This window comes from Pseudogymnoascus destructans (genome assembly GCF_001641265.1).
Source record: "Pseudogymnoascus destructans isolate 20631-21 unplaced genomic scaffold scaffold_4, whole genome shotgun sequence".
Lineage (NCBI taxonomy): Eukaryota > Fungi > Ascomycota > Leotiomycetes > Thelebolales > Thelebolaceae > Pseudogymnoascus > Pseudogymnoascus destructans.
In genome coordinates this window covers 285,917-311,986 of record NW_020167523.1, presented here as the reverse complement: position 1 = coordinate 311,986, position 26,070 = coordinate 285,917, and the positions used below count along the sequence as shown (strand labels likewise).

Genomic DNA, 26,070 nt, shown 5'->3' with positions numbered 1-26,070 from the left:
CTACATGGCCTCGTAATTTTACCGGCAACTATTAGCATCGAATTAGCCCGCAATGGCCTCTGAAAAGTCCCTGACGAGGGCGCGAGTTGTGTCCAGCATCGCTGCTACAGCCATATCCATTGCTTGCGGGACAAACGTAGGTTCTACGGACCTGTCTAGTTGCTTAAGCTGACTCAAATAGTATGCCTATTCGGCGTGGGGTCCCCAGTTTGCGGAGAAACTCAAGCTCTCCTCGACAGAAAGCAACATGATCGTAAGGCTCTGAACTGCGCATCTATGGACTCTAAACTAAAATATCTAGGGCACTTCCGCCAATATGGGAATGTACGCTATGGGCATACCAGTTGGAATATGTGTCGACAATAAGGGACCTCGACTTGCTGTTCTAGCCGGCGCTCTGTTGCTGGGAGTGGGCTACTTCCCTCTTCGACAAGCATATGTGAGCGGGGAGGGGTCGCTGGCTGCGCTGTGTTTCTATGCAGTATGTACGGGATTCGGAAGCTGCAGTGCATTTGCAGCTGCCGTGAAAGTCTCCGCGCTCAACTGGCCTCACCACCGTGGGACGGCTACGGCATTCCCCCTGGCTGCATTCGGCCTCAGCGCCTTCTTCTTCTCTGCCTTTGCCCAGCTTGCCTTCGAAGGTAATACAGGCAACTTCCTGCTCCTCCTTGCTGCTGGAACGTCAGGTATAATCTTTGTCTCGTTCTTCTTCATGCATATCTACCCACATTCGGCATATTCTTCGATTCCCACGAGCGATACCCCTTCAAGCACGGATTCCAATCCCTTGATCCCCACTCGATCCCAAGAGACGAAACACGCGAACCGAGGTGCGTCTATGGAACCTGGTACGTTGTATTTCCCTTTGCCTCATTTCTATATCAAACATATCCTCATTGGAAACCACTTCAGAGTCCGGTGCCGCCGCACCGGTCACCGTCCCGATCAAGATCAGCGAGACGTCCTCGTTGCTATCATCGAATGCCTCGATTCGTGACGACTTAGAAGGAGATATCCGTGGCCTACGCCTATTCATGAACACCAAATTCTGGTTCCTCTTCGCGCTCATGGGCCTCCTCTCCGGCATCGGCTTGATGACCATTAAGTAAGTCCCCCCTACCTCCATCCGCAACTACACATCCCTAACATCCGACGTAGCAATATCGGCAACGACGCAACCGCGCTGTGGCGCCACTATGACCCCGACACCGACCCTACCTACATCACCAAGCGCCGGGCAATGCATGTCTCCATCCTCTCCATATGCAGCTTTTTCGGCCGCCTCCTCAGCGGCGTTGGGTCCGACGTCCTTGTCCGACGCCTTCAGGCAAGCCGCACGTGGTGCCTCACCATAGCCTCAGCCATCTTCACGATCGCACAGCTCCTCGCCATAACCATCAGAGACCCACACTATATATTCCTCGTCTCTTCTCTCTGCGGTCTGGCGTATGGGTTCCTCTTCGGCGTCTTCCCCTCGATCGTCGCGGAGGTGTTTGGCATCCACGGCTTATCTACGAATTGGGGCTTCATGACCCTCGCACCCGTTCTGTCCGGGAACATCTTCAATCTATTCTACGGCGTCATATTCGACGCCCATAGTGTCATCGGTAAAGATGGCGACCGTGTGTGCGACCTGGGCCTCGAGTGTTACCGCAACGCTTACGTGGTTACGCTGTTTTCAGGATTGGCAGCACTGGTGGTTAGTCTGGTGAGTATCCAGTATGATCACGCTTGCCAGCGGGCGGCGGCGAAGGCAAACGATTTGAATCGCGTGGCGTAGGCGGGAGATTTAATGGAGCAAATGCAGCGGCTTGTGGCTGGTACACGGCGTAGTTACGGAGGCTGTTTGAAAGCTGGGGCCAGTTTATATAGGAGTGCGGCCCTGAGACGTTGACGTGGGAGGTTGAGAGACAGTACTTAGATTTGATACTGGCGTTCATTCGCTATGGCGGTAAAGATTTAGAATTCAATACCAATTTATTGCTATTTCAACGAAAGTATACTGCATAGCTCGAGATTAAGTGAGAAGAAAGTGTCACGGGTGTTTCGTGACTTGTCATGTGCTTCCCGCCAAGAAGCTCAGAACCACGTTCTGGACCGAGGCTATTTGGGAACAACCCCCATCTTAACTACCAGCATTTAACTCTTCCTCCAGTAAACTATCCAGGTATATACACGCCAGGGTATCAACCTTGATAACCATGGCGATCACGATACCCGAAAGCCTCCAGCCACTGGCTACCAAACTCGTAATGGGATGGATAAACACCCCCCACAGCGTCAAGCTCGCGCTCCCCACAATGCTGGCCCTCCTCTCTCTCCTCAAAGCCAACGGCCTGCTCTCTCAAGCAGTGCTGAATAACTTCATCTCGGACCGGTATGTGTGGAGTCAAGAGGTAGTACTCGTGACGGGGGGATCAGGTGGTCTTGGGGATTTGCTCGTGCGGAAGCTCGCGGCGAAGGGTATCAAGGTTATCAGTTTGGATGTTATGCCTCCTAGGACTCCTCTTCGTTAGTTAACACTCTTTCTATCTCTCTATACTTCCATTTCCATAATTTTTTTCATGTAACTAACCGCATAACAGCTGCAAACGCCTACTTCTACAAGGCTGATATCACCTCCTCCGCCAACCTGGCTGAGGTAGCCCAGGCAATCCGCTCCAAGCATGGCGACCCGACGGTGTTAGTCAACAACGCGGGCGTGATGAAGATCAAGACCATGCTTGTCGAGAGCGAAGAGGAGATCCGCCAAGTCTTCGACGTGAACGTGATTGCGAATTTCCTACTTATCAAGGAGTTCCTGCCCGCGATGATCAAGCGCAATCATGGCCACATTGTGACTATTGCCAGCTTGGCTAGCTTTATTACGGGGGTGCAGAATGTGGATTATTCGTGCTCCAAGGCGGGAGCGCTGGCGCTGCATGAGGGGTTGGCGCAGGAACTGAGGCATGCTTATAATGCGAAGAAGGTTCGCACTAGGTAAGTGATATGGGGGTTGTTTTTGACGTGACGATTCTCCGAGAGAGGTTGGGAATGAGTACCATCTCTAACAGCTGTCTTAGTATCGTCCACCCTACTTACATCCGGACTGCGTTGATCGACAAAGTTCACGGACAAGGGAAATTCAAGCCGCTCCTCCTGGAGCCAGAGCCAGTAGTTGAGACCATTATGAACCACATTCTATCCGGTAACAGCGGTCAAATATTTTTGCCTGGCCGTTATTCGGTTGGAGCCGCCCTGCGGGGTTGGCCTGCGTGGTTGCAGGAGGCTGTTCGGAGCACTCAGCAAAGTGTTCTCGCTCATTAAGTAGCAGGGAGAGACGTTTTGTTGCAAGATGGAAGGAGTAATATCAAGCTATCTAATGTATATATTCTGTATGGCATAGCGTGGTATAAATAACATACAATTATTCGCCTTTACGCCTCGTGGTTCAGGGCCCCGTATATCAGATGGGTGGAGCTCGCGTTGTCGAGAACAGCCACAATTGCTTATACACCATTAAGTGCTGACAGGGCTATAATACGCGGCGAAGGTCTGGTATATTGAGGTATATACCAGACAAAGGTGGAGCTTTGTCTACTAGCGGGGACAATTCGGACACGCGCATGGCGCGACTATTGAAGTACAATGGATTCTATTGCTTGTTACAAACGGTATGTGAAGCCCCTGTGCCACCCTGTAGTAGGAGGCTGCTGCAGTCAGCAATAGAATGATCATTAGCGTTATCCCTATATTAACATTGTCGCAGGGCACAGCTCTTCAGTCCATAGACTGGCAGAATTTGCCAGTGCGATTGGAGCGTCGTCGCTATCACCTTGCCGCCGGATCAAGGTCAAGGAGCTACTTCGGGTCAAGGTCTCGCGAACGCCGAATGCTTGCTCCCTGTGCTACCCCTCACATCAAGTGACTTCCCCCTTACTCCAGCGACGGACACCACACTGGAGTTCTGTATGACAAAAGCCAAAGCTTCAAATTGGAAGGTAAGGGGGCCGTCCGCAGTAGGTGAGGGGTTGTTTCGGAAAATTGCTTGATGACGCACGGGCAGGATTCGTTTACCTCGACGGTGCATATAAGCCGCGTATTATAATGCTTGATTGCGGGCGTGGTGTTGGGGCTGGAGGCTGTGTTACGGATGGAGGTGGGGGTACGAGATGGGGAATACGTTTCACGGGCCACGTACTGTTTTTCACACCTAAGAAATAACGTGTTTGGTGTTTTGCTTTGGGGACGCGACGGGGATCGAGTGCATGGCAATGAGCAGTCGCCGTTGATATCCTGAAGATTGATAGCAATAGTGTTCATGGCGACGTTCAACGTTGGCACGGAGGCACTTCCGCCTTGGCCTAAACCAACAAGTCAGCAAGGTTGCGACGATAGGGGCCCAATAAAATAGATGCGCTACTATACTACGTAGGGGTTCTCCAATTGTCATCTCCAAATTGTGTGCAACATGAACCATCTTGGGGAATTGTCGATGAGCTCACAGGTCGACGCCGTCGGATTAGCCGGAGAGTGGTACTTTGCGGTCCTGCGTGCTTTAGCGCCGTGGCAGGGTCAGGATGGCAGAAAAGCTGTTCCGAGTGTGTCACCTAATGGGCCTGTGTTGACGTATGGCAGTGGATTTATATGCCACGCCGAGACACTCGCTGGTGCTTCTTTTCAGCTGCCGTGGTGTATGTTTCAAGCGAACAAAGTGCCTATGACTTGGCACGCTTATGGTGCTTTGAAACTGTGCCCATTCCTATCGTGATCCTGGCGATTGGAAGTGGGATTCCATATCACGAATCCTCCGTTGATACAACGACCTCCTGTCTGTGGAAGTACCCATCCATTTTCTCAACGACAGGACGGATCAATAGAGTTCTCCGTGTGAATAGGGCTCGATAGTTTGATGTGGGGGTTAAGCTTCTCACACCAAAAACCCCAAGGGCACACTTTAGATTGACCCTATTCGGTGTCGAGTTCACGGCGGGAGCTAATTTCCATGGTTTGGGGGTCTGTCAACAGCAGTCATTCTGCCGCCGGTGGCGCGATGTTGACATCTATGGGAGCTTAGTGAAGTGCTCCGTCAGTGTGCTTTATCACTGTCGAATCACATCAAATGCTGGTCCCGATTAACTCCCGAAAGCCCATGTCATCTCGTCCGTTTTCGTCGCTGCAGGGAGATTCTGCAATGAATGCTGAAATCTCCGGGACGACGACAGATGGATGCTCTCTGTCCCTTCGTTTCGGCAGCATGCGAATAGAGACATCTTTTGCTGTTCATCTGTTGTCCCTTCAGCACCTGCCCAGGCTGCAATCAAGGTATAAAAAGAAGGGTCTTCTTTGACGTATTGGGCGACGCCAAGCGCAGGTCTTAGTGACTGGGTCGGTCTAGCAACGGCGCGACCCAAGCCCTAGAATTACTTGCAGCCAGCGACGATTTGAATCCTGGGCGAGGCTGTCAGTGGGAGTGGAGATGTCAATAAATAAGACAACAAAGACAACAAACAGACGGGATGGAGCATAACAATACCGCAGTCAGCACTTCTACCTTGCCTTGCCACCTATGTGATAGGCAAGTTCCCTTACATGCGCATTTTGAAGCTTGCAAAGTAAGGGATATCATCTCTACTCGAGTGTAGAGCACAAATAGATGAAAAGAAAGTGACATAAGTTAGTTATGCGATTTTGGGATTAATGTTAGAGTACTTTACTAGTGACTGTGTGCTTCTAAAATACCAAAGGCGGTGAAGTCGTCGGGGCTCCAAATCTACTCCGTAAAGCTCCCCCGTTAAATCTCCCTGCGTATCTCTTTCCTCACCCACCGAACCTTCCCTCCCCGCCTCCTCCTACTCTATACCCCCATCCCCCGCCAATTTCCCCATCCTCTTGTACTCGAGTGTACACTCAGTCCTTACACGATTACCTCTTTTTAGAAAAGACGTCGTGTCGTAGGCCAAGGAGGCGTTGGGAAAGGGGAGCAATTCTGCAACACTGGCTCTCTTCATTTTATTATAGATGCGGCCACGATCTCCTGCATCGGCCGCAGAGGACGACGGCGATGACGACTCGGATCCTTCGACCCTAGCGGCCCTCGTCGCTCCTGACAATATTATAACTTCGGCTTGGGAAGGTACGGAGGTGAACGGTAGTGGCAATGGCTTTCGCCCCCCTTCGCGACGGGACAATGGCGAATCTCTGGATGCGCCCTCACGGCTCGGCGTCAATCAGCACATACGGAGATCGTTTGAGTCGCGGAACAGTATAGATGTCCCTGATACCGCGAGGAGTCGAAGGCCGAGCAATACGATCTGGAAGCCTGGCGAGATACGGAATGGATCTGTGACCAAGAATGGGTCTGCGAAATCAGGCCTCGTCGCTGTGCCTCCCAGCGAGATAATCAACGACGGCAAGATGCCACCCCATTTCGTAGCAAGACGGACAAAGTTTCGGAGTCCCTGGTCGAATTCGCCGACTACCTTCGCTGTAACGCTGCTTGCGATCCTGTCGATGGGCATGATATTCTACTCCTTCACAACGCGACAAATGGACAGCAAGGGATGCCGAATGTCCTATATGAGGCCTGCGTTTGCCAAACTCAAAGACTTTGACACAGAGCACACGCGCTTTGCCAGCAAATATTCTGTATATCTATACCGTGAAGCGACGGTGGACGAGGACACAAAGGTAGTGCGATCGTTGCTCCTTACGAGGCCATACTAACGCCTAACAGGTCAAGGGAGTTCCAATCCTTTTCATACCAGGAAACGCAGGAAGCTATAAGCAGGTCCGACCAATTGCTGCAGAAGCTGCGAACTATTTCCACGATGTCCTTCGACACGACGAGACCGTCCTCAAGACTGGAACGAGGAACCTCGACTTCTTCACAGTCGACTTCAACGAAGAGTTCACGGCGTTTCACGGCCAGGCCATCCTCGACCAAGCCGAATACTTGAACGAAGCTGTGGCATATATACTTTCCCTATACCACGATCCGCGACAATCCCAACGAGACCCTGACCTCCCAGACCCGACGTCAGTCATAATACTGGGACACTCTATGGGCGGGATTGTCGCGCGGACGATGCTGGTAATGCCAAACTACCAATCAAATTCCATTAATACTATAATAACAATGTCGGCACCCCATGCGCGCCCGCCTGTATCGTTTGATTCGCAGATTGTGGAGATATACGAAAATGTCAATCGCTATTGGCGCGAGGCATACTCCCAGCAGTGGGCAAACAACAACCCTCTGTGGCATGTTACATTAATTTCTATCGCCGGTGGAGGACTAGATACCATGGTACCCTCGGATTACGCAAGTCTGGAGTCGCTTGTCCCGGAGACTCATGGGTTTACAGTCTTCACCACCACCGTGCCGACAGTCTGGACGGGCATGGACCACCAGGCCATCCTATGGTGCGACCAATTCCGAAAGGTGGTGATAAAATCGCTATACGATGTGGTGGACGTCAACCGGGCAGCTCAGACGAAGCCCAGAGCGGAGAGGATGCGTATGTTCAAGAAACGTCTTCTGACAGGAATGGAGGCATTTGCTGAGAGGACGCTGCCACGGAAGGAACCGAGCACTCTGCTGACGCTCGAGGACGGCTCGAACTCAATACTGCAACAGGGGAAGAGTTTGACGCTAAGGAAGTTCGGGCGGTCGCGCAAACCACAGGCCTATCTGCTGCCAATACCGACCAACCTAGCCGGGACGCGATTCACTCTGCTCTCTGACCAGAAGCCTGATGAGGATGGAGGAAATGGGAAGCTGGAGGTGCTGTTTTGCAGTGTATTCCCCCTGAAGGCTGGACAGTCGGCTACTCTACTGTCTATGAACATCGACCTCTCTGGTGATAAGCCGGGGTCGGCTAGACTCGCGTGCAAGAATGCTGCTGCCGATGTTATCCAGCTTCCTGCTTCTACACGGGAGTCGAAGCACCCATTCATTGGCCAGGACGACGAACCGATTACCCCGTTTTCGTATCTACAATATGAGCTGGCTGATATTGCAGATCATCAATTCGTTGCGATTGTCGACAAGGCAACAGAACCAGCCCCGGGCTGGGTTGTTGCCGAGTTTAGCGACAAAGTGGTATCAAAACGAGTGGGGTCTCTAAGTCTCAAAAAACTCCTGGCTTTCGGAATGAAGACCAAGCTACCGGATACACGTCCTATGGTCATGGAAGTAAATATCCCTGCTTTACACTCGAGTCTCCTTTCATACAATTTGAACGTGGGCAATCAAGCTTGTGGAGATGAAGGCCAGCTGTTCACGCCGTTAGTACGCCAGTACCTGTCCAAGCCATACGAATCGAAATACTTCGTCAACGTCAAGCAGGCGCGTATCAACCTGCACGGTGTTGCGCCATTCATGCCTCCTCCACTTGAGCCGCGCCAAGGCCATGAGGGTATTAGCCTACAGATATGGACAGACCCTACCTGTGGGTCATCAGTTGACGTATCTCTCACCGTGGACGTTTTTGGGAGTTTCGGGAAGCTATACATGCGCTACAGGACCATCATTGCTGCGTTTCCCCTGCTTATCGTTGCTCTGGTTATTGGGAAGCAGCTGTCGATATATAACGACACCGGCATTTTCGTCTCATTCACTGAGGGTATGGACGCTTGCCTCCGTCGAACCATACCGCTGGTTATGCTGTGCCTCACGATTGTATCGTGGGTTCTCTCATCGAGCTCGGCCTCCCCAGTCTCAGCGAACTCGAGTCCATGGAGTTGGAATGGGAATGTAACATCGCCGCTTGTGGATTTCAAGCAGAACGAGCTCCTTTTGGGGTCTCGGGATCCATTTTTCTGGTTCCTGGTTCCGCTCACTGGCGTTATTTCTGTCGGGATCTGCATCATAATCAACTACGGCTTCTTGCTCCTGATCCAGATTTGCTCAATAGTGTATGGGTTGGTGCATACAAGCCCAGCTTGGCTTGGGAAGAATGATAAGAGGCTGTCCAGTTCAGCTGCATTTTATCCTTCGTCCACTCGAAGACGCCTAATTATAACTGGCATCCTACTACTACTGGTCGCGACATTCATCCCCTACCAATTTGCCTACCTAGTTGCCTGCCTCGTTCAGATCACAACCTGCACCCGCGCGTGGCGTCTGGCGAGCGACACCCGATCAGCAGCGAACCACCACTTCTACAACTACGCCCACTCAGTCTTCACCCTCATGCTCTGGACTATCCCCGCCATCAACCTTCCCATCCTAGTCGTATGGGCCAACAACATCGTCGTGCAATGGCTCACGCCCTTCTCCTCCCACCACAACGTCCTGTCCATCATGCCGTTCATCCTCCTCGTCGAGACCCTCACCAGCGGCAAGATGATCCCCCGCGTCTCCAACCGCCTCCGCTACGCCATGCCCTCCTTCTTCTTCTTCATCGCCATGTACGCCGCCGTGTATGGCGTGACGTATGTGTATATGCTGCACCACCTCGTTAATATCGCTACCTTTGGCTTGTTCGTCATACACTCCTCGTGCGGGACGTGGTCGGTGGCCGCGGTGAGCGATATTTTTGATAGCGAGAGTAGTATGGAGAGGCGGAAGAGGGGGAAGACGCCTTGAGTGTGGGTGGATGGGATGGAGGATCGGCGGCTTCTTTTCTTGTCTTTGAGAGACGACTGTTTATGATAATGCCGGCCTTGGATACCCGGATGCGAGCGGGGGTCGTTTTAGCGCTGCATTTGCGATTTTTTTTTGGGCGAGTTGATAAGGTGAATGCTCCCTTGCTCAGCTAGGTCCACGCATCAGCCGCCATCAGTCACCGACTATACATTCTGAACAACTCATCGAAACCCTCATCAGCGCCCCTCAGCGGCCCACAGCGCACACCACACATCACCCACCTCACACCAATCTCCCTCACCAACACCAACACCCAATTTAATGTTCCCATCGCATACCGGCGTTCTCTAGAATCTTTGCTGCGCATCGTTTTTATTCACTTCACTCCAGTTCAGTTCATCATCTTGCAGCGGACGAGAGAAGAGAGGAAGAAGGTGTACTACGTTTTTGTGTACATTATAATTTTTTGTTTTTGCATTCCCCTGTTTTTCTGTTGCTGTTAGATTGCTGGGGAAATGAGGGGTTGTTTACGCGCTGTTTTTCTGGGTAAGCGGGGGGTTTGGAGTTTAGATTTTGTTTTGGGGGAGGGTTTTGCGTGCATGGAAGATGTTGAGGAGGGCTGTAATGGCGTGGTGTAATTTATGGGCCACCTGAGAGGCAGCGCGGTGGTGTGGAGATGAGATGGATAGATAGATGATCTGGCCCTCTTGGTGGGGTTGGACAGCGTGGATGGATGGTAAATGGGGGTTGAGGAGGGCCGCCGTAGATGTGGCAGAGAGGGGGGTGAGATAGGATAGGATAGGATAGGATAGGATAGGATTGGGGGAGTGGGAATGAGCCACTTCGATTTCGATGACTTTTGTGTGGGCTTGATGTGATGTGTTATGTGATGCCTGGTTTGTGATGTGAGATGAAGTGATTTGTGGCTTTAAGATACAGTCTCCCCAGCTCTAATGTAGTAGGCATGGATTGGATACAATCCATTATATGAAGCTGGCTGTGCTATTCATCTTTCCCATAAGACCACGACATGGGCTTATATCTGCTGTTGTGTTTCTGTAAACCACAACTCACATTCAAACACACATCTAAACACATACGAAACACATGCAAAACACATATATGGAGATAGTAAACATAAGCGTAAGCTCAATCAATTCTTTCCTCCCCCTCTACCACGGATACACACACTATGTACTACCTCCTCCCCCCCTTTCATGTTCTATCCCATCCCTCCCTATGCCAACCGCATCAAAAACAGCAGAAAATACACCATCTTTCTGCCCACTCCCGTCCATTATTAAGCATAAAATTAAAACGAAGTTTTCCGTAGCAAAATCCCATTAATAAAGAAAAATGAAGAACGCCGTCCTTCCATCCATCCATCCCCCGTCGGCGTGAAGCAGAGCGGGGGCATTAAAAGTGTGCAGACACACTATCGGATCGGGTCCGAACAAGATATGGTGGTAGGTACAATCGTCACAATGAGGACTAGTTTTTGTTTACAACCCATTCGCTGACTCTGGGCGATCGGTGAATGTCAATGGGCAATCATCCTGTTCGTAGTCAGTATACACATCCAAAACTTTGCGGGGGGGACAGCGACTCACCTTCGGGAATATCGTAGCAAAAACCTTAATCTCCTCCGACAATGGCGTAGCATGATGCACCCAATCCAAACTCATACTCGCCTTCCCCACCAACAGCGCCAAATTCCTCTGCACATAAACCTGTCCCAGACAATAATGCGCCCCCGTCCCAAAGACCAAGAAGTTCTTCGCCCCCTTCGTCTCCGCATCGCCCGAGATCCAGCGCTCCGGCTCGAAGGTGTCGGGGTTCGGGTAGACTTCAGGGTCGCGCAGAGAGGGGTAGGTGGTCGGGATTACCATTGCGCCCTTGGGGACCGTGTACTCGGGGGTGATGGGGAAGGCTTTCTTGACGAGGTAGGGGACCATGATCACTGGGGGGCGGTAGCGGAGGAGTTCGCGGACTACGGCGCGGGTATAGGTCATTTCATCGAGATCGTCCATTGTGACGCGCTTGTCGCGGTCGCCGCCGCGGACCTGGAGGTTCTCAGCGCGAACACGGTCGAGGACATCGGGGCGCTGGGCCATGGTTTGGAAGAGGTAGGTGACGGCGCTGGAGGTAGCGTCCTGGGATGCGAAGAGGAAGGTGAAGACCGTTTGTGCGATTTCGTAGTCGGAGAACATGCGCAGGAGGGGAGCGGGCTTGGTGATTCCCTCCATGGAGGCGCCGGAGTTGAGACGGTCGGTGTAGGCTGCGGAATCAAGGATGGTCTTCACCCACTGGTCCATGATGCAGTTTGCGGGAGCGCCGGCGGCCATGCGGGCTTTGGACTTGGCGGCGCAGCGGGAGAATTCGGCGAGGACGAGGTCAGCGGCGCGCTTACCGTACCAGGTGCGGGTGAAGGGGATGATGATGGGGAAGTTGACGAGCTCGAGGGCTTCGGTGATGTGGAAGTAGTCGTCGGCGATCTTCTTGACGCCCTCGTCGGTGATGTAGGTTCCGCAGAAGGTGCGGAGGGCGACGGCGCAGGTGACCTCGCGGAAGTTGGCCATGAAGGGGACGGGCTTGCCGCCGGCGTCGGCGGTCACTTGGACCATCTTCTTGAAGTACTCGTTGTAGACGTCTTCTTGGCCGGGGAGGTAGATGTCGAGCGCGGAGCGGGTGAAGAGGCCGTTGAGACCCTTGCGGAAGTCGACGTGCGCTTTGCCGTCGAGGAAGACCCAGTTGTCGTGGCCGAGGAGCTTATGAGCGGCGTCAACGACGCAGGGCTTCGCGTACTGGGGGGAGTTGAAGATCTTGCGGGACATGTCGCGGGTGGAGGCGATGACGACGAACCTGGGGGCTTGCTGTTAGATCGTGTGCCAATTGATGCTGTAGAGTGCTGCTTGTGACTTACTTGTGGAAGACGGAGACGCAGCTGAGCTCGCCGCTTGCCCACTTGGCCGCGTACTCCTCAAACTTGGGGTTCACGGACTGGAGGAAGGGGCCCATGAATGGGATCTTGAAGGCGGGGCCGACAATGGATCCCTTCTTGGAAATGTAGCTGACTGTTATATCGTTAGCCATTAGGTTCTCCCTTGCTTCGCGGGTGGTAGAAGCGTACCCTGATCATAGACGACGAGGCCCAGGAAGATGGTCAAGGCCATGTGCCATCCTGACAAGCTGCCGAGGGTCTGGATGATGTTGTCGACGAAGGGGTTCTCGACGAACGAGGCGAAGTTGGCGTCGGCGACGGGGGAGGCGAATGCAGTCGCGTTGTTGAGGTCCTGGATGGTCGCCATATCGAGGGTTATGGTCAATCTCTCCTCTCCAGACTCGGCGTGAGAGAATGAAGCTGCGGGATTGTGGCGTTTATGTATGGAGATAAAAAGAGAAGGAGAGGAAACAGAGAAGGAAGAAGAAGTGAGGTTGAGTAGCGAGAGATGGGGCAATCTGTTAAAGGGGGACCAGGGTACAACGGGCCGCAAAAAAGTGAAAAGGCGGTTGCTCTGGTTCTACTTTATTATTTACTTTTTCAGCAGCGAAGAGTGAAAATACAGGGCTGTGATTGGCTGGATGGGGTGAAATATAATTAAATTAAATTTGATTTTCGTAGAGGGGTTGTTTACTCTAACTTGCAAGTTAAACTTAGGTAGATTAAGTTAACGTACTTGATAAGTAAGCGGTCCATACAAGTAGGCGGTCCACACCCCACCAAAACCACCACTTTACAGACCACTTTACTAGTCATGTCTCAACCAATTGATATCCAATCACTATCTAAAGAAGGGCGAATGGCCCTTGCGGTCAAATCATACAAATCAGGCTATTTTACTAGTATAGGGGGCGCAGCGGACACGTACGAGGTCTCTCATACAACTTTACGGGCGCGTCTCCAAGGACGCGTTCCGCAACGAGAAATACGGTCCGCAAACCTTAAACTTACAGATACAGAGGAATTAACACTTGTTAATAGGATCTTATCTATGGATGAGCGAGGGTTACCAGTTCGTATGGCTTCAATTCGAGATATGGCCAACTTATTGCTTCAAAAACGGACCAGTACGTGTCATACTGACATTCATTGCACTCAGTTTACTATCAAACTCAAGAGCAAACTTAGAAATCTCCTCCTCAAACCTACAAGTCACTATACATATTTTGGCTTATCACACCAACAACAAGAGCAATACTACTCAACGATTGCTACAACCATCTATGATTCATTACACATCATCGCTCCTTAGTTACTGGGTGTCATACTGACATTTGTTGCACTCAGTTTGCTATCAAACTCAAGAGCAAACTTAGAAATCTCCTCCTCAAACCTACAAGTCACCATACATATCTTGGCTTATCACACCAACAACAGAAGCAATACTACTCAACGATTGCTGCAAACTCTTCTACTACATCTGTTTATGCTACATACATCACGGCATATCATTTGAACACTCATTGAACAAGTTATTAAGAAAATCTCCTCCTTAAGGGGGTGGGCCAATACTACCACATGGCATATATCTACCAACTAGAGGCCTAGGAACATGAACGATAGCTCTAGAAGCTTCTACAACCCTCTATGATTCATTACACGTCATCGCTCCTTAGTTACCCACAAGATTGGTTAAGTTATGACATAATTTATCTATAGGTACTCTGACCTTGGACCTCCTTTTCACTTCCTATAGGCTAGGAACCCAAGAGATGGTTCTATGGGATTCTCTTACGTTCACTACATGATTAGCAAGCTAGTTGTGGGTCGCACTTGATTTCTAATACATTTACCAAGCCTGGTTAGTCATGGAAAGTCATGGAAAATGAGAGAACTACACTCCTTTGGCATAAATAGGATTGCCCTTTCCTTAAGAAAGGGCAAGCAGGCAATACAGTAAATCGACTAGCACATACTTCCACGTCTTTTCCAAGCTTCCAAGCATTGATCTTGTTATTCTCTGTTTTTGAAAAGTCAGTGAGGTGCTAACCTCTGACTTACCCCTGAGTTCTCAGACTCAACATTTGTTGCAACTTGTCTAAACCACTTCACCACATCATACACCTGATTGCTGCGTTGTGGAATAGTCTAAGCTACAACCCTTTGGCTCTGTTTCCTAAGACAGTGTGTTGTCTTAGTAAATTCATCCCTTCCTTGGGTGGCTAGATTCTCATATCTGGTGCACCCACCATTACACTGGGCCGATATGACCACATAGCATATCTCTACAACCCTCTATGATTCATTACATGACATCACTCCTTAGTTACTGGGCTACTACACATGACATATCTCTATCAACTAGAGGCCTAGGAACATGAACGATAGCTCCAAAAGCTTCTACAACTGTCTATGATTCATTACACGTCATCGCTCCTTAGTTACCTACAAGATTGGTTAAGTTATGACATAATTTGTCTATAGGGGTACTCTGACCTTGGACCTCCTTTTACTTCCTATAGGCTACGAACCTAAGAGATGGTTCTATGGGATTCTCTTACATCGACTACAGTTACCAAGCCTGGTTAGTCATGGAAAGTCTTGGAAAATGAGAGAACTACACTCCTTTAGCATAAATAGGATTGCCCTTTCCTTAAGAAAGGGCAAGCAGACAATACAGTAAATCGACTATCACACACTTCCACGTCTTTGTAAGGATGCCTTCTCGTCTCTCATTCTAGGGAGTAGGCTACGGGTAGCCGCGGGGTCACGTGTGATCATTTGGGTGGCCTAACCGAGTCGGAACCGAGTCGGATGTGTAATGGTGGGTGCACCAGATGTGAGAATCTAGCCACCCAAGGAAGGGATGAATTTACTAAGACAACACACTGTCTTAGAAAACAGAGCCAAAGGGTCGTAGCTTAGACTATTCCACAACGCAGCAATCAGGTGTGTGATGTAGTGAAGTGGTTCAGACAAGTTGCAACAAATGTTGAGTCTGGGAACTCAGGGGTAAGTCAGAGGTTAACACCTCACTGACTTTTCAGAAACAAGGAGTAACAAACAAGATGAATGCTTGGAAGCTTGGAAAAGACGTGGATGTAAGGATGCCTCCTTACACGGGGTACCCTCGGACCCGTAAGACAACGCGGAATAGGCGACATAGTAGTATAGCAGCATAGATGTTCTAGGGTCGGGGTCGATTCGGGCGGCAGACGGGAGTGGATCTACCGGTACGCTAAGGCCTAGCCGAGTCGGACCCCATTTAGGTACATAAGGGGTAGGAAGCTATAAGCTCCCCTTTCATCTTTTTTGTATCCTTCGTAGTAGACCTATAGGATAGAATACAGCATCACCTCCGACTCGCACTCCCATATGCACCTACGGAGAGCCGTATTCCCTGTGTCCTTACAGTGGAAGTATGTGATAGTCGATTTACTGTATTGTCTGCTTGCCCTTTCTTAAGGAAAGGGCAATCCTATTTATGCTAAAGGAGTGTAGTTCTCTCATTTTCCAAGAGTTTCCATGACTTACCAGGCTTGGTAACTGTAGTCGACGTAAGAGAATCCCATAGAACCATCTCTTAGGTTCGTAGCCTATAGGAAGTAAAAGGAGGTCCAAGGTCAGAGTACCCCTATAGACAAATTATGTCATAGACAAATTATGTCATAGACAAATTATGTCATAACTTAACCAATCTTGTGGGTAACTAAAGAGCGATGACATGTAATGAATCATTCGTAGGAGCTTTTAGAGCTATCGTTCATGCTCCTAGGCCTCTAGTTGGTAGAGATATGTCATGTGGTAGTATGAGTGATGTCATGTAATGAATCATAGAGGGTTGTAGAGATATGCTATGTGGTAATATAGGCTCAGTAACTAAGGAGCGATGACGTGTAATGAATCATAGATGGTTGTAGCAATCGTTGAGTAGTATTGCTCTTGTTGTTGGTGTGATAAGACAAAATATGTATAGTGACTTGTAGGTTTGAGGAGGAGATTTTCAAGTTTGCTCTTGAGTTTGATAGCAAACTGAGTGCAACGAATGTCAGTATGACACATTGTTATCCCGTAAAGTAAGACCCCAATGCCACCCATACTCCCCAAAGACAAATAGAAGCACGTAATGAAGTGGCATATATGACGCGTGCGTTACATGAACCTTTGATAGATAGCGCCTACCAGGACTTGGGTTATGGAAGGCGAGAACTAAGTCCCGCGGCCCAGAAGTGCCAAGCTCATCCGGAATAATAGCTGCAATCTCATCACTCGTAGGCAGGTTCTCTCGATGCTTATCAGCGCCACTCTCTACTATTTGGCGCATTTGCGGGTTGAGGATAACACGGAAGGGGCTGTTACTATCTGTAGTAGCCGTAAGCTGCTCCTGCGCAGTCTTATAGATAGCAATGAACGGATTATGGTCTGTAAGTAGCTGTAATAACTGCATAAGAATAATACCATCAAGCTGCGGATGCTGCAGTCGCCGTGCCTCCGTAGCATAAGAGGGGTCGTAAAAGAAGAGCTGAGCAAAGGCAGGCGTTTCCTGGGTAGTAGGCTGTAACGGGCCCTGGTAATGAAATAGCTCGCCATGAATTTGAAAGCTCTGTATTCCAACCTTCTGCTGGATGCATGAGTCGCGAGTATAGCTACAGAAGTAAAAGCCAGGGTGTTGTTATACTCCCGTATCTCTTTACGGAAGGCCCTCCCTAATGGGTTTTGGTCCGTAAACAGCTTCCGTAAATATACTGGAGGTCTCCGTAAAGGCGGAAGGTCAACATCACCAGCAGCTCTCATACTGCCCGCTCTGAGTAGCCTCCTCAACCCAGTGTAGCGTAGCACAGTATTCACATTCATAGTCGAGCCGGCCAAGGTTGTGCGAAGGGCTAAGGACGAAGCGTGAGAGGAACGCAGGCGGCTTAGGGGAGACTGTAAGAGGTTCAGTAATGGTAAGAGGTTCGATAGGGCGAGGTACTAGGGGGATAGGGGTAGGTAACTGCCGTGGCGGATGACCGCGGCGGCGCCTTTCAGATAGATCAGTGTCCGTAAGAGGTTGTATGGCAGTAGCCTCAGCAGTAGCCCTCTCCTGGGTGCGGAGCGTAGACCGAGAGGACCGGCGGGTAGAGCATAAAGTGCAAGTAGTATAGCGGCGACCTAGCCGATTAGTACGAAGAGCGACGGGTCCTGGTATAAACGGCAGTGCACACACCGAATAGCAGGTGACGAACTCATTAGACCCTTAAACCAAGTAGCACTATGGAAATATAGCAGCCAATCCCGAATTACGCCAATTGACAGCCAATCATTCGGGCCTCGCGTATATAATGTCATATAGTTAAGATGAAAGCTGCAGGGGTTCGCTATAATGTAATATGTTATAGATTGGTCTGTAAAGTGGTGGTTTTGGTGGGGTGTGGACCGCCTACTTGTATGGACCGCTTACTTATCAAGTACGTTAAGTTACAATTGGAGAAATGGCTTATGTAAGCAGCATTTCTCATGCTCGTGAGATGCAAAATAAGCCATGCAAGGGGCCGCCGCCAATCAATCACCACCTCACACTGGGGATCCGAATACGAAAGTCGCATTGTTGTACTGTATTACTGTGAACCACTGTTCACCCCTTTCCCTGCTCCTCCCTGCTCCCTGCTCCCTCCACATTTCTCCCTCAGCTGCCATCAAAAGACCCATCCCAGCCGTAAAATGCAAAGACCATACCCCCTTCCAGCACCTGAACGCCTTCCCCATACCCTCTTAAAACAAAAATACTCCTTAAAAAAACAAAAACACCCCCTTCCCCCTTTTCCCCCTCCAACCCCTACCTACAAAGGCACCCCCTCATAAACAAACCCATTCGCCGCTCTCCCTCCCTTCTCCCTCTCCCTCCCCCTCCTCCCCCTCCCCCCCCTCCGATTCCCCGCCACCTTACTAAACACCGTCAACGCACTGATCACCAGAATAATAACCGCCGCCACAGTCGGCACCACAATCTCCCTCGCCCTCGCGAACGAAAGCAGCGTCACGCGATCATACGGACACACCGCATCCGCCCCACCAATAACCCAGCACCCATCCACTTGCGCGCTGTTGAACGCGACGAATACCCCCTGGTTGTCGTAATCGCGCTGGGTATCCCGTTGCGCCTGCGCCAGGTACGCGTTCTCAAGCGCGGACGCCGGGGCCACGAAAGTGGTGCCGTGGGGACACGCGGAGGGGGCGTAGGGGAAAGCAACCGCGTGGTCGGAAATGGACCAGCTGAAGGGGGTAGAGCGGCAGGCGACGTAGTGTCTATCGGCGCAGGAGGTTACGGACCAGGCGCCGGACGGGGAGGCGATGGCGCAGCGCATGAGGGCGGCGTTGGCGGCGGAGAGGGTGGAGGAGTAGTTTGTTGGTTCGGAGGGGGCCCATGGCCAGTGGGTTGAGAGGGCGAAGGAGCGGTAGGGGAGGGGGGAGGTGAAGGCGGGGGCGGTGAGGGTGGTGTTGAGGTGGGGGGAGATGCCGCAGGTTGTTAGGGAGGTGAGGGTTGTGTTTGTGGGGGGGGTGGTGAGGGCGTAGGTTGCCCAGGAGGAGTTGGTGTTGGAGGGCACAGCGGGGAAGGGGTGCAGGTAGCAGTCGCTGGTGAGGTGGGAGGTGGAGTTGAGGGAGGCGGAGGGTTGGGGTTGGGTGATATAACCGGAGGGGAAGAGGATGGAGGCGTCGGCAGTATAGTCGGCGCCTTGCATTTGGGGGTCGATGGTGCCGAATTGGAAGAGGACGCGTTTTAGGCTGGAGAACTCGATGAAGGACTCCGAGGGCCAACCATCGTCGGTGGACCAAACGCCGTTGTCGTCTATTTCGACGGAATAATAGTCCGTGACTGGCCGGTAACGTTCGGGGACAGTGTACCACGACGAGTTCAGGTTGGCTCGGTTGTTGGAGAGGTGGATGGGAGTGTATATGTACGATGAGAGATTGCTGCTCAGCATACGCCCGATGAGTTCCCCGCCAACAGGAAGATTAGTAGGAGCCTGCGCCGGTGAATAGGGTGATGTGCGTGATGCCGCGGCGTGGATGTTAAATACATAATATGAGAGTTGTGCCTCCAATGTGTTCTGTGTATCTACAAGATAGCTGTGCAATTGGTGTCCAAACATCTCCAGAGTCGCCGCGGGCGAGCATTTGTAGTGTCCTTCCGCGTGCATCGGCTCACTTGATGGCGTTGGCGCCGGGGACACGGATATACGTTCTGATGTTCCTGAGACTGGCAAAGCGTCATTGGTACCTTTTTCTTGAATCGAAGTTGCCACAGCGGCTGGAAATGATAGGCTGCCTTGATTCGTTGTGGTTGCAGGCGGCGTGCCACTTTGCGACAAGGAAGAGCTGCCGTTGTCGTCTCCAGGCATTTGCTTCATTTCGACAGGACAGAAACTCCACAAACTCCGTCCAGCATCCCAGTATCTAAATCACAATTAGTGAAGACCCTTATCTGCAACAATTGGAAACTTACAGGTCAAGCTCAAAGCGACGGAATCCCACCGACAGGAGATTTGAGAAACATCGTGCCAACTCGCCCTCACCAATCACTCGATTCCCCAAACATGCTGCGGTGAGAGAGACCCCCGGAACGGTCATAAAATTAATAGGAATTGAAAGAGAGAGATCTCGTTGAGAGAGTTGTACGCGCGCCTCGTCGACAGAAAGGACCGCATCGTTTCCAGGCGCATAGTCGTCAGACGACATTAGGATAGTTCGCGCTCAACCCCAAACCTGAAAAGAGAAGGGAACGAGACATCAGATTTGGAGCAAAATTAGGTATTTGAAATATATAACAACTAGAAGTAGAAGAAGCTCATTGTATAAATCGCCAACGATTGATGTGTTGATGCCACTTGATCAATTGATGCCGGGCTGGCCGAGATGGGGACTGATGACATACGCTCGCTCTAACTCTCGCATGGTCGCACGGCGAGGCTTGTCAGCCTTGCGCTTGCGGCATGTCCCGCCAGTCACGATTAGTGACAGATATGATGATTCCCCAAAGCGCGATCCCAGCTCACAACCAGCCAAACGCTCACGACAACACCACTGGATAACAACATCACCACAGGTACATACAGATACCTTCGTATCCTTCTCTCTCCTATAGCTCCACGACAACCCCGCACATCCAAAATGGCGAGTCCAGGCGGCCCTCCCCCCATGCAGCCGGGGCAACAACCAACCCCAGAGCAGATCCAGATGATGCAGCGCCAGCTCGCCGCCGACGCCGCGAAGCAGGGCGTCTCTGTCCCCGAATTCATAGAGATGCTCAAGAAGCAGCAGCAAGAGAGGGCACAGCAGATGCAGCAGCAGCAGCAGATGCAGCAGCAGCAGGGCGGAGGCGGAGGCCAACTTCCCCCCCAAGGGCAACCACAGCCGATTACTCCTGGCCCGCCTAACCCAGCTGCTATCGCCGTCGCCAATTTCCTCAGGAGCCAGGACTTGAAACCGCGGACGTGTATTCTGAATGGCCAGCGCAAGGATATGTTCAAGGGTAAGCCGTTCATTCACCCACTCCAACCCCCTAACCACCACTAACACCACCCAAGTCAAGCGCGCCCTTCGCGCCCTCCAAAGCCCGGTCTACGAGAAGGCCCGCGCCAAGAACGCCCTCCTACCTCCCATCACCGACCGTCCCTCCCTCGAAAACGTATTCAAGCTTCTCCCACTCTCTCTCCTCGCTCTGCGCGTCACCAAGATCGACCCGCATGAGGGTCACGACCATGGCCCAGTTGCCAAGGGCAAGCGCGTCAAGGGGCTGTGGACGGTGAAGATCGAGCAGCAGCAGGAGTGTCGTGAGGAGCTGCACTTTGTGTGGCTGTACGAGGGGTCGCAGGTCATGACGAAGCTGTATGCTGCTGGTGCGCTGGCGATTGTGTTTGCCATCGTCATGTTCCCGCTTTGGCCCATGAAGATGCGCTTGGGGGTGTGGTATCTCAGTATGGGTATGCTTGGGTTGATTGGTCTTTTCTTCGCTATGAGCATCTTCCGTCTTATTCTCTTCGGTCTTACGTACTTTGTGGTGCCGCCGGGACTCTGGCTGTACCCTAACCTCTTCGAGGATGTTGGATTCTGTGACAGCTTCAGGCCCGTGTGGGGATGGCAAGAGGTTCGTCTCCCTAATCCCCTTGCTCACATGAGATGACAATACTAACACGGTGTATAGGAGAAGAAGAAGTCCAAGAAGAAGTCCAGCAAAGCCGCCACCTCCTCTGGCATCTCGGCAAGACCACTACAAGTCCCCGGCCAACCTCCCGCAGCTTCCGCAACAACCACCTCGTCGTCCGCACCGCAGATGTCGACGGCGACACCTGTAAATCGAAACTTTACGCCGCGGGTGGAGGAGGTGTTCGACGAGTAGGGTGCTGTAGACGGGAGGGGGTGGTCAGGAAGGTTGGGCGAGTAGAATGGGTCGGGGTTATGTGATGGGAATGGCGACGGAGGTGTTATGTATACGTACACTGGGTAATTTAAGCTGGAGTAAACGATGCTATCTTTGACTTTCGTAGGATGTTAAGTTTGCTGTTGAGGACAGGGTGGTGAAGATTATGTATGTACTTGTGGTCTATGTAGCTTGATCCAACTTTCTCCTCCAACTATTTCCAATCGATGCCAGGCTCGCCACCTAATACACCTACCTCTCAACGTACCCACCCCTCCCCTCCCACTCCATCCAACTCCCCGGAAACTCCCCCACCAGCCCCCAGCCCCCCTCCCTCGCCAACGCCGCCGCGGCCCTACTCCTCACGCCAGCCTTACAATAAAACACAACCGCCCTCCCCTCTCTCGGCTTCTCGAAGCCAAATCGCTCCTCGAACTCGTCGGCGGGGAGGAAGAAGGCGTCGGGGCACGAGGAGAGGGGGAGGTTGACGGAGGTGGGGATGCGGCCTGTGGTGTGAAGCTCGCCGGGTTCGCGGACATCGATTAGGATGGGGGAGGTGGGGGTTGGGTTTTGGGCGTGGGTGCGGACCTTGGGAGGGGGTTAGCTTGGGTGTTGGGGTGGTTGGATGGAGTGGTGGGGGGGCTTACTTCTTCGAAGCTGTAGATTTTGCTTGGTGCTTTTGAGGGAGTTGGACTGGAAGCTGCGATGGGAGCTGGTGCAGTTTTCCAGTTATCCTGGCGTACTGCTGCGATGCTGAAGAGGCGCGACTGCGGGATTGATGTAGGTGTGCGGATGCTCTGGATGCGGGAACCGAGAGGGCGAAGCTGGTGAGGGGATTGCTTTGCAGCGGCAGAGCGGGAGGCACGCGCGAGCGCGGCAGAGATGCGAGGGGTTGTTGTATTCATAGCTTCTAATTTCTGTGAGGGAGATCCTGATGTCGTGTTTGAATTAGGAGAATGTTCTCGTTGCGGTTAATGACGGCGTTCGTGCTGATATGTGGACCTCGGATTACGTCAGCCACATTTCAGCCACAGCCTTTCAGCCTCGTGATGTCCAATGGAGCTTGTGGTGCACGGACCACTTTATTCGCGGCCCTGAGCGCCAGGGAAAAGCTGGCCCAACGGTTCGTCGAGTCTATCGATGTGAATCTGATATCGCGATATTGAACACGCAACGCATACGGCTAGGCAAGGAAAGAAATAAGTCGGGCTGTGATTTGGATTTAAGAACGCGCGGTGAGGACGGAAGAACGATACATAAAATGTCGAGCAGCAACAACGCGGGATACGACGTTGTCGTCGATGTGGACGACGAGGTGAGCTTCCTCCCCCTTGCGCATCCTACCTCCTCGGCCTCATCGCCAACTCACATCCCACATGTGCTAACTTCATCTCTCAGGGCGATCTCGGCCACACAGACCTCCAAGAAGACCTCTCCTTCCACAACTCCACCTTCACCTCCCCCAACAACAGCAATAAGCCCTCCGCTGGCCTCCCCCCGCCCGCCACCTCCTCCTCCCCGACCAAGCACGTCCTCTCCCTCGGCTTCTACTCACAGTTTTTCGATGTCGATACCTCCTCCGTGCTGAGCCGCTGCGGCGCAGCTCTATACCCGCGCGCCAACTTCCTGGACGTGCTCGATGGGAACCCAGACCTGTACGGCCCGTTCTGGATCGCTACGACGGTTGTGTTTATTTTGTTTGTGGGCGGGACTGTGAGTCAGTATCTTGCGGATACGGGGAAGAGCACCGATGGGTTCCGTTATGATTTCAGGCTGCTGAGTGGTATGTGCCCCTTTCCGTACTACCCCTCTACCAACCAACACCCCCCCTCCATCCACCCACCCATTCATTCCACCAAAAAGACAAAACGGGGCCATGACTAACACCCTCCAGGTGCCGCGGGACTCATCTACGGCTACACGGCCGTCATCCCCGTCATCCTCTGGGGCGCCCTCCACTACTTCGGCGCCGATACCGCCCAGCTCCTCGAGTGCGTCGCCCTCTACGGCTACTCGAACCTAATCTGGATTCCCGTAGCCCTGATCTCATGGTCGCGCATCAGCATCCTCAACTGGGTCTTCGTCGGCGTCGGCTTCGGGCTCAGCGTCGCCTTCCTGCTGCGCAACCTGTACCCCGTGCTTGGCGCGACGGAGCGCAAGGTCGGCAAGGCGCTGTTGGTGTTGGTGGTTGTCCTGCATTTTGCACTAGCGGTGGCGATTAAGTTTTTGTTCTTTAAGTCGGGGAGCCCGATTCGGGGCGGTGATGGGGCGGGGGGTGCGGCGCCTGTAGACACGGCGATGATGTTTTTTTAGGACTGTTGAGGGAGAGGGGCTTGTGCTGTAGGAATAGAGAGGTATGGAGAGGTGTGTTGTTGCGCGTTTATGTGGCGTTGGGTCACTTTGTAGAAGCAGCGAATTAAGTATATGTATTAGTCTAGAAGCTCTTATTATCCATCTCTATTGTCTTCCAGGCGCACTTTACTGTGTCATTATTCATACTCAAGAAGGTCCATTGTTGGCACAACGCCAGCGTGGGTATGGGCGTGGAGGATACACTGGGAACACCATCATGGCCTTGTTTCCAGGGCATAGGATTATGCGGCTAGAATCGCATTTGGGCGGTGTCAGGACAATCGGCATAACAGTCTCCACGGAAACAAGCGAATGGTGTCCAAACAACAGAAGGTGAATATAAATAACGGAAGTCATGGCGTAAACGGGATAATGGCGTTATGGGATAGTGGGGGATTGCCATGCATCCACAGTATCACCAAACCAACACCAACCCAACATGGTGCTAAAAAATAACGTGAAAGCTCAGGAACTCGAAGTCTTATTAGCGGAAGCTGTTGCCGGAGTTAAATCTAGCTTGTACAAATCTTCGTATGGTGCTGCAAAATCTTTACAACTCCTGCTAGACACAGTCCTTTAACGCGTTAAAGGACAACCATCACGGCGACAAGCCCGACAACAACAGCAATTGTTATCACCTACGCAAGGACAGACGCTTTTAAAGTGGATTAAAGTGCTAACAAATAGTGGATATGCACCTAGCCATCGTATATTACGGGATATTGCGGATGAAATCTGTGTTACTGATGCTGCGTTTTCAAACCATCGTACCTTAGCTCTCAACCTCCGCAACACGAACAGATCCCTAACTTTCCCCTTAGACAAGAGTGGGTTCTTCGCTTTATAAAACGACATCCGCATTTACAATCCAACTAGGCAGACGAGTCAAAGCGCAAAGAATAAATGGGGTTACAAAAGATGTGTTACCGGGTTTGATGCGTATAAGGACCTTGTAACACGTCTTAAAATACAAGAACATAATGTTGGATTTCCGATTAGCACTATAGAGTGTAATCGGATCGTCGATAATTCCATGCTCTATACGCATCACTAGGCACACTAGGGCTAGCAGGAGTGGGTGTCTGCTGTTGGATGCACCTGCATAGACAGAACAACCATCAACCCTCTTATTATCTTCAAGGGGCAGAACATCTTATAAAGCTAGGTCCCTCTAGAGGTTATTGGTAGATGGCACTTTTCTGATAATTTAAAGGGCTAGACAAGCAATTAACATGGCATTAAGTGGTTAAAACGCGTGTTTAAACCTACGACATGCGCAAAAACAACAGCGACAGCTAGTAGAGGGCAACAACAACTTTACTTATATGTATACAAAATCGAATTTCTATCCTTGTGGTCATACTGTATACTTTGCATATGTTGCAACCACTTGATGTCATAGTCTTTAGACCATTGAAAAAACACCTCGCAACTACGCTCTTGCACTTAAACGAAGAGCAACTCACGTGTATATAGAAAGCAGAATGGTTATCTATGTACATTAAAGCAAGAGCGAGTGCACTATCTACTCATAATATTACATCTATGTAGAGAGGCGCTAGCCTATGACCTTTCTAACCTTAACAGGTGATCTAGATAGTGACGCTTCTATAGATAGATGTAACAGATGAGTGACTAAAAACACCAACTAAGTATGATATTTTTAACACTATCTTTTAGAAGAGCAGTTTGCCTAACTGTTATACACTACGCAAAGCAAATACTGTCTTAGTTGCAGCTTTGTAAGGACACAGGGCACCCAGCTCACAGTAATAGCATATGAGAGTGCGAGTCAGAGGCTAAACGGAT

At 51.3% G+C, this 26,070-nt stretch overlaps 8 protein-coding genes across 8 annotated transcripts; 5 read left to right on the top strand and 3 right to left on the bottom strand.

Moving 5' to 3' along the window:
• Positions 1-52: 52 nt before the first annotated feature.
• On the top strand, positions 53-1,780 carry VC83_01856 (uncharacterized protein; the record flags this gene model as incomplete). The annotated part of the gene is made up of 5 exons (XM_024465528.1): positions 53-136; positions 182-253; positions 302-848; positions 913-1,105; positions 1,159-1,780. The coding sequence occupies 5 exons, from the start codon at positions 53-55 to the stop codon at positions 1,778-1,780; spliced, it is 1,518 nt and encodes a 505-aa protein (XP_024326703.1).
• A 358-nt stretch (positions 1,781-2,138) lies between these two features.
• VC83_01855 (uncharacterized protein) lies at positions 2,139-3,415 on the top strand. The gene is made up of 3 exons (XM_024465527.1): positions 2,139-2,511; positions 2,586-2,979; positions 3,063-3,415. Exons 1-3 carry the CDS (start codon positions 2,202-2,204, stop codon positions 3,304-3,306), a joined length of 948 nt encoding a protein of 315 aa, XP_024326700.1. The 5' UTR covers positions 2,139-2,201; the 3' UTR covers positions 3,307-3,415.
• A 2,357-nt stretch (positions 3,416-5,772) lies between these two features.
• Positions 5,773-10,391, top strand: BST1 (GPI inositol deacylase). Its single transcript, XM_024465526.1, has 2 exons — positions 5,773-6,669; positions 6,716-10,391. Exons 1-2 carry the CDS (start codon positions 6,001-6,003, stop codon positions 9,569-9,571), a joined length of 3,525 nt encoding a protein of 1,174 aa, XP_024326701.1. The 5' UTR covers positions 5,773-6,000; the 3' UTR covers positions 9,572-10,391.
• A 344-nt stretch (positions 10,392-10,735) lies between these two features.
• ERG5 (RNA polymerase C-22 sterol desaturase) lies at positions 10,736-13,177 on the bottom strand. Its single transcript, XM_024465525.1, has 4 exons — positions 12,702-13,177; positions 12,495-12,645; positions 11,182-12,433; positions 10,736-11,127 (listed from the first exon to the last, which is right to left on the bottom strand). The coding sequence occupies exons 1-4, from the start codon at positions 12,877-12,879 to the stop codon at positions 11,074-11,076; spliced, it is 1,635 nt and encodes a 544-aa protein (XP_024326706.1). The 5' UTR covers positions 12,880-13,177; the 3' UTR covers positions 10,736-11,073.
• A 4,686-nt stretch (positions 13,178-17,863) lies between these two features.
• Positions 17,864-20,553, bottom strand: VC83_01852 (uncharacterized protein). The gene is made up of 2 exons (XM_024465524.1): positions 19,996-20,553; positions 17,864-19,946 (listed from the first exon to the last, which is right to left on the bottom strand). The coding sequence occupies exons 1-2, from the start codon at positions 20,226-20,228 to the stop codon at positions 18,332-18,334; spliced, it is 1,848 nt and encodes a 615-aa protein (XP_024326707.1). The 5' UTR covers positions 20,229-20,553; the 3' UTR covers positions 17,864-18,331.
• On the top strand, positions 20,554-22,167 carry SEC62 (Translocation protein S62). Its single transcript, XM_024465523.1, has 3 exons — positions 20,554-21,021; positions 21,077-21,636; positions 21,694-22,167. Exons 1-3 carry the CDS (start codon positions 20,661-20,663, stop codon positions 21,886-21,888), a joined length of 1,116 nt encoding a protein of 371 aa, XP_024326704.1. The 5' UTR covers positions 20,554-20,660; the 3' UTR covers positions 21,889-22,167.
• On the bottom strand, positions 22,162-22,992 carry VC83_01850 (uncharacterized protein; the record flags this gene model as incomplete). Its single annotated transcript, XM_024465522.1, has 2 exons — positions 22,557-22,992; positions 22,162-22,497 (listed from the first exon to the last, which is right to left on the bottom strand). The coding sequence occupies exons 1-2, from the start codon at positions 22,812-22,814 to the stop codon at positions 22,162-22,164; spliced, it is 594 nt and encodes a 197-aa protein (XP_024326705.1). The 5' UTR covers positions 22,815-22,992.
• A 40-nt stretch (positions 22,993-23,032) lies between these two features.
• VC83_01849 (uncharacterized protein) lies at positions 23,033-24,365 on the top strand. Its single transcript, XM_024465521.1, has 3 exons — positions 23,033-23,224; positions 23,308-23,692; positions 23,804-24,365. The coding sequence occupies exons 1-3, from the start codon at positions 23,171-23,173 to the stop codon at positions 24,220-24,222; spliced, it is 858 nt and encodes a 285-aa protein (XP_024326928.1). The 5' UTR covers positions 23,033-23,170; the 3' UTR covers positions 24,223-24,365.
• The last annotated feature ends 1,705 nt before the right edge of the window (positions 24,366-26,070 follow it).